Below are 13,519 nucleotides of genomic sequence, written 5' to 3' on the forward strand. Positions count from 1 at the left end.
AGGAGGAGAGGCGTTTGAAAGGAGAGAAATTCAAGCTGATTAGCATTTGTCAAAGATATTATAAAGCCTTAAATTTTAAGAACTTGAAGTTACCTCAATAAAAATATACGCCAAGCATAAATCTGCAACCAACCCTTATCTGGCAAAGAGCCATGCCATTTGCTGCCGTGTCCAGAGGGGAAGCACAGCTGTCAGTGCACTCCCTTCCTTCTGTGATAATTTTATCTTTGTGTCTCCTCTAGCTGTTGTATCTGTGTTGAACTTAATGAAACTTCAGGAAATGAAAAGTACTTCCTTACAAAGGAACGTTGGCCAAACCCTTGCTATACAAATATGATAAAGCCCTGATTAGCTAGTATCTTTTTAATCTGAAACTAAGATTGTGCTTTCAGTCTTTCTTCAGTGTAAGTCTTCATTCTTTTGTTCCTCATGCGGTTCTCCAGGTGACCAGAACGTTTAGGTATTTTGGAATGGGAACATCTTACTCCCGCATTCATCCCCCTTGCCCTGTTTTTGGTTTTGTTTTCTTGTCTTTTTCTAAAAACCTTGTTTAAAAATACCGATACAGTCATGTACTAAATAGCTACCTCTTGAAGTCTGGATGAAGTAGCAAAGTAAGCAGATTTTCTCTGGCCTCCTTATGTAAAGCTCTTTTGCACTCTGACCACTGGCTATAGCTTTTACATTTTCTTCTGTAAAAATTTTGGTGGTCTATAATGTATCACAAATAATATATCACAATGTCATAAAAAAAGGTTGATGGGCCTTGGGAGTTAAATCAGTCCATATTCAATCCATTATATAGTAGCTTTCCCTGCCCTATATGCATTTGACTGTTGGGAATATGTTCAAATACTTCTAAAGAGAAGCAAAATGTTCTATGTCTTATTGAGATAAACCTAACGTTTTGCTTGCAGGCTTTTTTGTTAGCTTTGATTGATAGAGGAGATTTACGTCTCAGGTGGTCAAGTACTATAGGACTTGCTATTATATTTTTAGTGCCTTTTAAGTACAGAGTGCAGTTTTGATATAAATTCCAATATAGTGGAAAGGCCAGGGGAAGCAGTGAATGAATCTCATCTTAAAAGCAAGACCATGGGCAATGATTATCTATAATGATACAATAATAATTATACATCCAGATAATTACAAGGGAAGTTATTCTGGACTAGCATCTCTTTTTCCTCTGGCATCTCTGAAATGATAGAATGAGCAAGGGCAGATGAGTTTTATCTGTAGTCACTTAACATTGTCCAGTTTAATGCATATTATTAAAGCAAGCATCCAACTTTATTTCATGTTGTATTTTTTTTTTAATTTTTTAAAATTTACTTATTTATTTTGAGAGAGCAGAGAGATCACTAGCAGGGGAAGGGCAGAGAGAAAGAGAGAGGTTGGGAATCCCAAGCAGGCTCTGCAGGATCAGCGCAGAGCCCGATGTGGGGCTTGAACCCACGAAACAGTGAGATCATGACCTGAGCCGAAATCAAGAGTCAGACCCTTAACCAACTGAGCCACCCAGGCACCCCTATTTCATGTTGTTCTTATTTCTTCTTTTAAAATATTTTTTAGATTGTTTGTTTGTTTGTTTATTTATTTATTTTGAGAGAGAGAGAGAGAGAGAGTTGGGTAGAGGCAGAAAGGGAGAGAGAGAAAATCCCAAGCAGGCTCCACGTTGTCCAATGTTGGTGTAGAACCCTATGTGGGGCTCGATCTCATGAGCTGTTAGATCATGAGCTGAGCTGAGATCAAGAGTTGGACACTTAACCAACTGAGCCACCCAGGCACCCCTAAAATCTTTTTTAATAGGCCGTTGTATTCACCAAGATCTATGTAAGTCTGCCTTCTGCACTTAAAAAGCTAGCTCTAAATTCGATTAGTTGAGCTGATACCAGTTTCTTAAAGATTTCAAAAAGATAGTTTTTTCTCAAAGCGGAACTTCCTGAAGAGCTTGTATATAATTTGATAACTCCAGTCTAGCACCATGTGATAGCAGGAACTTTATCTTATCCCTTAGGCACCAAGAACGCTGTCAGATTTTTCTGGAATTCAAAAACCGTGTGTGTGTGTGTGTGTGTGTGTGTGTGTGTGTGTGTGGTTTTTTTTTCTTTATTATAAATGTAATATGTGTACATGATAAACAGTTTTAAAATGTACAAATATAAATAAAGAGAGTGTGCCTCTCTTCTTAATCCCACTTCCCAAAAGAAACCACTGTAAACTTACTTGGTTTTGTGCATGTAGAAACATGTATACATTTATAAAAATATATGCACGTAATTTCTTAAAAATATCGTAGTATACATATTCTTTATTTTTAGTTAATTATACATTGTGAACATCCTCCCATGACAGTATGTCTAGTCTTTTTGTATCCTATTTTAGACTGTGGATTTCCCCATTCTCTTATTGGTGGGCTTAGGTTGTGTCTAATTTTTTTGGCAGCTTAAAGTGTTGTAGTGAGCTTCGTTGTGTGTGTATATATATATTTTTTATCCTTGTGTATATTTTTGCCTATTTGCTTAATAACGTCTGTAGGATAGTTTTCCTAGAGTTAAATATTGCCAGATCAAAAGATAGGCACTTTTAACATTTTGATACATGTTGTCAAATGACCCTCCATTCAACCAGAACAAATTTATAAGCCTCCTTTTAGCATAGGAGGGCTCATTTTTCCTACATCTTCAACCACAGGGTCACTTGTTTATGATCCAGAGAACATGAGCTGTAAATAAGAGATCTCAAGATTATTTTATATTAACTTTGATTTATGGATTCTACAAATAGCCTTCAAAAATAGGTGCTTTTAGTGTTTTCCTTTTATCACTCCAAACCTGTTCAGATATGGAATATTCTGTCAAGACAAGACAATTCCTTTTTTATTGTTACAAGCATGAATTATCTTTTAAGCAATTTACTTTATCACTCATTGCCAAATACTTCTCTTCTCGCATATTCCTTCTGTGACTGACCAAGTTAGAATACTCACTTCAAAAGCTTAGTCTTTCAAGTTGGAATTCAAGGGACAGCTATTGAACATGATATTCTCTTTGCTGAAATTTATGCGCGATCACTTTTGAAATAGTCCTTGGGTTTTAGTAAGCACCTAACACTGATTATAGTGGTAGTTGAACAGTAATTTAAAGCATATTAAAGGGAACTTTATATGAATCCAAACAAATGTTAATGAAATCTGAGCTTTATTTATCACTTACTTGCTTGCAGGTGGATTCGCCGATGAACTTGAAGCATCCCCATGACTTAGTCATATTAATGAGACAAGAAACAACCGTTAACTACCTCAAAGAATTGGAGGTGAGGCAATGGGCATGTGATATGCAGCTGAAACTTGTTGTATTTCATGGGGAGCTATTGTATTCAAAGAAAAATGAGAGCGAATTATTTCTTAAGCTCAATTCTTCTCAGTTTTATAGGAATATATTACTTTCATTTTTAACTTTTTAAAAAACATTTTATTTATTTTTGAGAGACAGAGACAGACCATGAGCTGGGGAGGGGCAGAGAAAGAGACAGAATTCGAAGCAGTCTCCAGACTCTGAGCTGTCAGCACCTAGCCTGATGTGGGGCTCAAACCCACAAACCATGAGATCATGACCTGAGCCGAAGTCCAGTCTGATGCTTAACTGCCTGAGCCACCTTGGCACCCTGAATATATTACCTTTAAATCCTGATTTTAAAAATAACATCTAATTAGAGGACATTTGAGCAATAGTAAGAGAAACTGACTAACTTGGGTTTTGCTTGATTCTTGACTCCTATCCTTGTTCAGGGTTTCCATGTATAAGTTTTTCCATCAAGTATGAAAAGGAACAGTCTCTATACATATGCTTAGAAGGAGAGTTTGGGTAAAATACAAAAAGGAAGAATGGTTTCAATACTCTATAAAAATGTAATTTTTATTAATTTCCAAGTAGGGAAAACTAAGGTCTTATTATGTGTTCTTACGATGAGATGAAAGCGTTAATCACTTTGCACCTTGAAAACTTGAAACCTATTGGTGCTAATAAAATCTGACCTTTTTGTTTCTATCATTTGATTTCCATAAACTGATTTTGCTTAATTACACACAATATTAATTATTTGAAAAACTGGGAATAAGACAGTAGGTATATTTATACAGCTTCGTGCTTGGAAGCTTTATATGTTTTTTTTTAAAACACAGTGTTCAAAAAGTGCATCGGTGCAGAAAATAGTTTTTATTTTCAAATGCATATACACATTGTATATGTTTATTTCCACTCTTTTTTTTAAGAGGCAGTATGATATAAAGAGAAGGAGACTTAGAATATGTGAAGGGGGAAAATGCCATTCATCATGTCAATGAAAACGAAAATGAAAAATGTTGACTCCATCAGTTTTTGATTAAGGTACAGGCTGGAGATAAAAATTTGTTATTCACTGAAATGTAGACTTAAAGCCATGACACTAAACAATATCGTTTTTCTACAAGGTAGTGACAACTAAATGAACTTCTTAAGGTGCCGGAAGACAGTGGAGGAATAACCTCAAAGTGCTAAGGGGAAAACCAGTCAAACTAGAAATTTATGTTCTTTTAAACCATCATTCAAGAGTGAGGGTAAAGCAAAGATGTTTTCTGACATACAGAGTTTATTTACCAGACTCTCACTTTAAAGAAAATTAAAGATGTACTTCCGCACAAAGAAAAGTACACCCAGTAGACATGCGTAGGATATACAATGATGAGTAAAAATACTAATGAAGAAGTTGCTAACCTTATTTAATTATTTTTTTGTGCTTTGAAAGGTAAAACTAGATTAAATTAATATGTAGTTGTGTTGAGGTATGTTCAGTGATTAGTTAAGGCTTGTTAGACTCTTCTGTCCTGTTTATGAGAAGGTGAAAGTAACAAAATCCTGTTGGAAAACTTATGGGCATACATACTAAAAATTAAGAGTCTTGCTACCTTTCAAGTAGTCTTGCCAAAAGAAATAGGAATTCAATCAAACCACTGTATTTTCCAGTGTCATTTGTTTTCAATGACATTTCCTTTGCCATTCTATATTTTTTATGTATTTAAAAGATCATTCTGAGAAGGGAGTCTGCAGATTTCATCAGACTGCCAAAGAAGTCTATAACACAAAAAAGTTAAGAACCCCTGGATCCTGCTGTCAATATTTAGGAAACGTACAAGACAAAGAAAGGGACACGTGAAATGAACCTAGGAGATGCAGTCAACAAAATCGTATAGAGTGGCAAGCTTTGCAGGACAAATGACCCAACTTTTTAAACAAATTATAAAGATTAAAAAAGGTGGCGAGGGGAACTGGAGGAATTACCAGTAGATTAACAGATTTATAGACAAATCAGCCATTGCAGTGTGTGGGTCTCATTGGATTTTGATTCAAACAAACTGTATTTTTATTTATTTATTTATTTATTTATTTATTTATTTATTTATTTAAAGTTCTTTGTTTTATTTATTTTTTTATTTGAGAGAGAGCACGAGCAGGGGAAGGAGCAGAGTGGAGGGGGTGGGGAGAGAGAATCTTAAGCAGCCTCCACACCCAGCGCAGAGCTCAAAGGAGGGCTTAATCCCACCACCCCAGGATCATGACCTGAGCAGAAACCAAGACTTGGATGTAACCCACTGAGCCATCCAGGCACCCTCCCTTTTTTTTTTTAAAGAGATTTTTTTGTGTGTTTTGTGTGTGTGCGTGAGTGTGTGTGTGTGTGTGTGTGTGTGTGTGTGTGTGTGTTCCAGAGAGAGAGAGCAGGAGCAAAGGAACGGCAGTGGGAGAGGGAGAGAAAATCTTAAGCAGGCTCCGTGCCCAGCATGGAGTATGATGTGGGGCTTAATCCCACAGCATTGGGATCATGACCTGAACCAAAATCAGGAGTCAGACACTCAACCGACTGAGCCACCCGGGCACCCAAACAAACTGTATTTAAGGAGTATCTTTCAGAAATACATTAAAATATTTACTGATGAAAAACTTAACCAAAAACAAAGTAGAGGCAAGGACTAAAATAATGGAACTGCAATCTGTAGTTTCCAAACCTACAAGTTAAGAGAAAATACAGGAGGAGAGGAGGGAACATAGAAAGTGTTGACAAGCACATGACAGGCAGGAAAAGAGAAAACAGCAGCAAAGAAAAAGAATGATAAACATACCTGAAACTAATACAACATTTTGTGTCAGCTACACTTCAATAATATAAAAAAAAAAAAATTAACAGAAAATCCAAAATAACATGTTTAAAATAAATTCAGATAGATCAGCAATCACAGTAAATATACCAGATTAAACTTGCTGATTGAAACTCAGACTATCAGATTGGATTTCTTACTTAGTCCAGCTGTATGGGACATGTAAGAAATACACCTAACACAAAGCCAGTGTGGTGATAAATGGATGGAAAAAGTTTTCACTATGTAAATACTAAGCAGAAAAAAGCTGTGATGGCAGTATTTATACAAATTCACAGTCCCTCATCTGAAATCACCAGGGCTATATATGGTTAGAATACAGCTTTTTACTTTTTTTTTTTCTTTTAGAACTGTTATAGGTACAGATATCTAGTATTACATTGTACTGCCAGCAGGTTCTGGTCCCAAACTCCATATTCAAAGACATTAATATTTCTTTAGCGAAATGTGTGAATATTCACACCAAGAGGATAAAAAGTATAAAATGGCTTTTCATCAGGTTTTGCTACCACATGAATATTAGTGCAAAATTCTATTTTCCATGGACAGCAACCTTATGACCTAAGCACTTCTGAAAAGCTCCACATCCTAATACCATTTTCAGGGGTTATGATTTCGACATATAAATTTTTAAGGGTGGAAGGGACACAAATGTTCAGACAATAGCACTAAATGTGAAAAAGTAAAGCTTTAAAACTTAAAAATAAGAATATATTAATATGTTTATGACATTGGGGTAAAGAAGGACTCCTTAAATAACACAAATCACAATTAAGAAAATTAATTGATAGTTTTGTCCATCTTAAAATTGTCTCGCAAGTGACACCATGAACAAAATTAAAACATAAGTTATAAGCTGGGAGAATACTGTTATAACTGAAGAATGAGTTTACAGAATCACTCTTCACAAATGTCTACAAATCAGTGAAGAATCACTAGGGAAAAATAGGCAGACTCAATCAAGCTACAAAATATCTCATAAATATTTGAAAATATGTGTAATCACATTAAGGATTGCATTAGTTAAGATAGTCTAAATTTTGCAATGTATGTCAACTTTTGCATTGGCAACAAACAGTCCCAAAAATCTCAGTGCTGTTTCACAGAGGAAGGTGGAGGCTCAAGGAAGACTAACCAAATATACAAGCCTGTTTAAACTTTCTACTTAGAAGTGACATCATTTCGGGGCACCTGGATGGCTTAGTCGGTTGAGTATCTAACTCTTGATTTCAGCTCATTTCGTGATCTGAGCCCCATGTTGGGCTCTGCTCTAACAGTGCAGAACCTAGTTGAGATTCTCTCCCTCTCTCTCTGCCCTCACTCATGCTGTCTCTCTCTCTTAAAATAAATAAAGTAAAAAAAAAATTCTACTCACGTTCCATTGTCCAGATCAAGTCACATGGCCAAGCTTGAAGTCATAGGGCAGTATAGTATAGTTTACCTACAGGAGGAGAGTGGGGAGGGAGTAAGTGGAAACATCATTTAGTAACATCCCAGTAATCTTAATGGTTTAAAACAATAAGATCATATTAAATGTCACTCTGGTCCAAAAGCCAGAACTCAAGATGACAGAACAGCTACTGTCTGGAATATTGCTGTTCTCAGTACCTGAGGGAAAAGAACATACACTGGCTGTAAAAATGCTTCCCTCCAGAGGATTTAATGGCACCTCTCATGTTACATTTGTCAAAATAGTCATACTGGCCACATATGAGTCCAGCAGAACAATGGTGTAGAGTCCTTTGTAAGGAGTCCTTTGTAAAGGAGTCCTTTGTAAGGCCACAAGTTCATTAATAGTAATACAGTCTACTCCAATAATTAAAACATTTCATACCCATTATTTTTTTTATTTATTTTTGAGAGAGACAGAGTATGAGTGGGGCAGGGGCAGAGAGAGAGGAGACACAGAATCCGAAGCAGGCTCCAGGCTCTACGCTGTCAGCAGAGCACCCGACGCGGGGCTTGAATTCATGAACTCTAAGATCGTGACCTGAGCCGAAGTCAGATGCTTAACGGACTGAGCCATCCAGGTGCCCCGAGTTTTTATTTTAAAGTAGGCTCTGGGGCGCCTGGGTGGCACAGTCCGTTAAGCGTCCGACTTCAGCCAGGTCACGATCTCACGGTCCGTGAGTTCCAGCCCCGCGTCAGGCTCTGGGCTGATGGCTCAGAGCCTGGAGCCTGTTTCCGATTCTGCGTCTCCCTCTCTCTGTGCCCCTCCCCCGTTCATGCTCTGTCTCTCTCTGTCCCAAAAATAAATAAACGTTGAAAAAAAAAATTTTTAAGTAGGCTCCACACCTGGTGTGGGGCTTGAACTCCCATCCCTGAGATCAAGAGCTGTACACTCTACCAACTGAGCCAGCCAGCACTCCAATAGATGCAGTTTCATAGGTGGTCAGATATCATATTATGGAGGTATTCAGGTGCCATTAGTGTGAATGTCATTTTCTGTTACTTTCTGTCCATGAATACCTGTTTAGAGACGCTTATTTAGTTGTCAACTAATTAATCCCCCTTTATCCACAGTTTTACTTTCTGTGGTTTCAGTTACCCATGAATTAACTGTGGTCCAGAAGCAGATGATCCTCCTCCTGACCTATCGTCAGAAGGTCACTAATAGTCTAACACTGTGTCACAGTGCGTACGTCGTTCACCTCACTTCATCTTACCATGTAGGCATTTTATTATCTCACATTATCATGAGGATGAATACAGTACAAGAAGATACTTTGAGAGACTACGTTCACATAACTTTTATTACAGTATATTGTTATAACTTGCATTTTATTATTAGTTATTGTTATCTGTTACTGTGCTTAATTTATACATTAAACTTTATTATAGGTATATATGTATGGGAAAAAACATAACATATATAGGGTTGGTACTGTTCACAGTTTGGGGTATCCACTGGGAATCTTAGAACATACTTCTGCAGATAAGGGGGCACTAGTGTGCTCAGAATCCTTGTCTGTATAGAGGATTCTAACTTCAACACATTAAATTCTCCTCTTATGTGCTATCTAGACGGAAATAACAGAAAAACTCATTATGTTCTTATTGTCTTCTCAACAGAAGCAATTAGTTGCTCAAAAAATTCACATAGAAGAGAATGAGGACAGAGATACAGGACTGGAACAGAGACATAATAAAGAAGATCCAGACTGCATCAAAGCCAAGGTGCCCTTAGGAGACCTGGATCTCTATGATGGCACATACATAACTTTGGAAAGCAAAGACATCAGGTAAAAGAAAATCTCTCTCCAAAAATAAAATTAACGTGTTCCCGAACAGAACTTTCTCAAATCAGTAAATTATCTAATGAGAATAAGCTTCAATGACGAATGAGTTTATTGAAATTTGAAATTTCAAAATAACTCACATGTAGAATTCTTAAAGATTGACTTAAAATGTTGAATACTACAGTAGAAGATTGAACAGTTTATAGTAAAAGAAATACAAATGGTCCATAAACATGTGGAAAACATATTTCTCAGTAAGGATCAAATAAGTACAAATTAAAGCATTTAAATTGTTTTCACCTATCAAACTGGAAAAAAAAATATTTAAAAATCAGTAACTGGTAAAAATGTAGAGAGGCTGTCAATAGAAGTGTAAAGTGGTTGAATATTTCTAGAAAGAATTGTAAAAAGCTTTTAAAACAGTCCCATGATCTTAACATTCTTTGATACACCTACTATTTTCTAACTCTCGAATTATCTCCTTTAAGTTGAACTCTCAAAATATTGACTCCAGCAGTAGCAATGTGAAAAAGGTTGAATGTTGACTAATATTGGTTGTAAAGTAGAGATGCTATGAAAATATGGTTCCATTAGGGGAAAATTAGACATTTTTTCACCTTTCATTCATTCATTGCTCCCGGCTTCTTAATTTTAGCCCTGAAGATTATATCGACACAGAATCTCCTGTCCCTCCAGACCCTGAGCAACCTGATTGTACCAAAATTCTAGAACTTCCATATAGTATACATGCTTTTCAGCACCTGCGAGTAAGTAGAGAGATTTAGGATCTTGTTTTCTACATTTTTTTCTGTAATTTACTCTCTTGCTTGTAAATAGTCTTTATATTTCTTCTCCTCCTCTTTCAAACAGCTTTATAATTTTACAAATATCTCCTATTTCTTAATATGCCTTTAAAATAAATGCATTAAGATACTGAGTTACTTGTGAGCTTTTGTCTTATGATCTCCTTTTTCTGTTTTGTTTTAGTTTTTTTCACTTTTTTTCTTCTTTTTTTCTTCACTTTTTTCTTCAGGGTGTACAAGAGAGAGTTAATCTTTCTGCACCTCTCTTACCTAAAGAAGATCCAATCTTCACATATTTATCTAAACGACTAGGAAGAAGTATAGATGACATAGGCCACCTCATTCATGAAGGCCTACAGAAGGTAAGTCATCAGTGATTGAAAGAGTCAGGGGCGCCTGGGTGGCGCAGTCAGTTGAGCATCCGACTTCGGCTCAGGTCATGATCTCATAGTTTGTGGGTTCGAGCCCCGCGTCAGTTTCTGTGCTGACAGCTCGAAGCCTGGAGCCTGCTTCGGATTTTGTGTCTCCGTCTCTCTCTGCCCTTCCCCTGCTCAAAAATAAATAAAAATGTTTAAAAAAAGAAAAAAAGAAAAAGCCAGAGACTGTGCTCACAGAAGGTCTTTTGTTCTCAGAAAATAACCTGCCTAGATTGTTTTTGTCTAGAGAGTGATTTTTTTTTATTTTAAAGATTTTTTTTTAATGTTTTTTATTTACTTAGAGAGAGAGAGTGCATGCAAGCGGGCAAGGGGAAGAGAGACTAAGCACCCCCAAAATAACTACTTTAAAAAATTTTTTTTGGGCGCCTGGGTGGCGCAGTCGGTTAAGCGTCCGACTTCAGCCAGGTCACGATCTCGCAGTCTGTGAGTTCGAGCCCCGCGTCAGGCTCTGGGCTGATGGCTCAGAGCCTGGAGCCTGTTTCCGATTCTGTGTCTCCCTCTCTCTCTGCCCCTCCCCCGTTCATGCTCTGTCTCTCTCTGTCCCAAAAATAAATAAACGTTGAAAAAAAAAAATTTAAAAAAAAAAAAATTTTTTTTTAATGTGTATTTATTTTAGAGAGAGAGCACGTGAGCTGGGGAGGGGCAAAGAGATGGAGACACAGAATCTGAAGCAGGCTCTTGGCTCAGAGCTGTCAGCACAGAGCCAGATGCAGGGCTCGAACTCATGAGATGGGATATCATGACTTAAGGTGCTTAACTGACTGAGTCACGCAGGCACCGCAAAAACAACTACTTTTTAAATAACTATTTTTAAAAGAAAACAATTTGTCATTATAAAAAAATTCAGAGTTTATAAAAGTCTATAAAAGAGAATGAAAAAAACCTCAGTTAATTAGTGTTTTATAATAAAATCTTCTGGATCTTTATTTTTATGCACCTTTATAGTTAAAACACTTATTTTCATAAAATAAATTTTTAATAGTGGAATTTTGGGCATCAAAGTGTAATCATATTTTTAAGGCCCTTTATATAAATGTTGTCATACTGTCCCTCAGAAATGCTGTACTCACCTAACTTTTCTACAGTTAATATCTGAAGTTATTATACAGTGTAGCCAACCGTGAGTGTTGGCATTCTATTTAATCTGTGCCAATTTGTAAAAGGAAAATTTGTGTCTCTTTTATTTCTATTCTTTGATTATTAGCCATTGTTTCCTATTTCTGAATTGTCTGTTCATGTTTTTGGCCCATTTTCTCATGCATTTTTGTCTTTCTTTTTAGATTTCTTAGGACCTCTTTATATATTAAAGATATTAAACAATGGGTGTCATATGTATGTTTCTGTTTATCTTAAACTTTATGACTGTTTTAAAAAACTTAATTTGACTGTTTGGCACTGCTGAGTTTGAATTTTCTCTACATGGGCTTAAACTTATTTACACTGAATTGTTTGTAGTGGTCCAGTATAGTATTTTGACCTCTGTGTGGTTAAAATTTAGGATATGTTATGAGACGAAAATCCAAGCCACAGAAGGAATCGGAATTTCTGTTTAACTTCAGTAACTCATCCACTTATTACTCTGTACTGAAGACATAATTTTTTAGCAGTATTGGTTTGCATTACATTGTGAACACACATGACTAAAGAACGAAATAAAAGGGGCACCTGGCTGGCTCAATTGGTAAAGCATGTGACTCTTGATCTTGTGACTGTGGGTTCAAGCCCCGCATTGGGTGTAGACATTACTTGAAAATAAAAAATCTTGAAAAAAAAAAATTCATCTTTTACAAAAGCATAAGCTTGTCATTTGCTTACATATGTACCTTCATTCAGATATTAAATTTGTTAACTTCAGGAATTTCACATTAGAACAACTGGCATTTCTAAGTAGGTTAGGTCCTAACTTCTGAAATCCTGAAATAGGAACCAACAAGTTGGGGCCGGTTGGCAGGCTTTCAGCATAATTCACCCCTTGGAGTGATAATTTGGAGTTGAATAGTCTCTCTGTGGAGATGACACCTTAATGCACTTTGCTCCTGATGATGATCAGGAGGCTTTTTTGGCAGGTGTAGTTTATTTGTCCTTTGTCCCCTGCTTTATCACTGCTGTAATGTCATGTTCTTCTTCATATGAAGTTTCAGAAGAGACAGAATAGTAAAGGTGCTCACTTTGAACATTCTAAGTCGAAGAAAGTGTGTCGAGTTGTGTTTGATTGTCATTTTATTTGTTTCATCTCTAGAATTCTTCCTCATGGGTACTGTATAACATGGCTTCATTTTACTGGAGAATAAAGAATGAGCCATATCAGGTAGTGGAATGTGCCATGCGAGCACTTCATTTCTCTTCCAGGTAAGGTTTCTCCCTTTCTGGACTGCCTGAGTCTCCACATAACTCAGGACTGTTAAAGAAACAATGCATAAGAAAACAGTATGAAGAAGCATTCTTTTGTACTTAACACTCTCCTCTATCCCTGTTCAAAGAATTTAGTCCCATCACAAAAAAAAAAAAAAAAAAAAAAAAAAAGACCAGTGTCAAAAAGCTCAAAGTTCAAATACATTATTTGTTCAGAGTTCAAAATGCAAAGTTTAATAATGTTCTTCTAATTTCCATTAAGGAAAAAATATATAATATAGACACGCTCTGATTCACTTGAGACTTGAATATAAGAAACTTGCCCGGAGGAATTAGCATAAATTAAATTTTTCTCAAAACAAATAATAAGCCCTAAATATATTTTAAAATCATAAAATGTCTGCAAGACCTTATTTTTGTGGCAAAATTTGTAGCTATCAGATTGAATAAGCACCATCAGTTATGTAAAAATGAAACAGTATGATTTTCTTAAGTTAT

At 36.3% G+C, this 13,519-nt stretch overlaps 1 protein-coding gene across 1 annotated transcript in view; it reads left to right on the top strand.

Moving 5' to 3' along the window:
• TTC17 (tetratricopeptide repeat domain 17) overlaps nucleotides 1-13,519 on the top strand; it is a 128,833-nt gene that overhangs the window by 20,261 nt on the left and 95,053 nt on the right. Inside the window, exons 2-6 of the mRNA XM_047070224.1 lie at nucleotides 3,226-3,315; nucleotides 9,263-9,432; nucleotides 10,085-10,196; nucleotides 10,463-10,594; nucleotides 12,909-13,018. Coding sequence (XP_046926180.1) covers nucleotides 3,226-3,315; nucleotides 9,263-9,432; nucleotides 10,085-10,196; nucleotides 10,463-10,594; nucleotides 12,909-13,018 — 614 coding nt within the window. The remainder of the gene's footprint in view (nucleotides 1-3,225; nucleotides 3,316-9,262; nucleotides 9,433-10,084; nucleotides 10,197-10,462; nucleotides 10,595-12,908; nucleotides 13,019-13,519) is intronic.

Source organism: Lynx rufus, unplaced genomic scaffold (assembly GCF_022079265.1).
Source record: "Lynx rufus isolate CCGP_SWC_20201006 ecotype Redwood Valley unplaced genomic scaffold, mLynRuf1.p SCAF_9, whole genome shotgun sequence".
Taxonomy (NCBI): domain Eukaryota; kingdom Metazoa; phylum Chordata; class Mammalia; order Carnivora; family Felidae; genus Lynx; species Lynx rufus.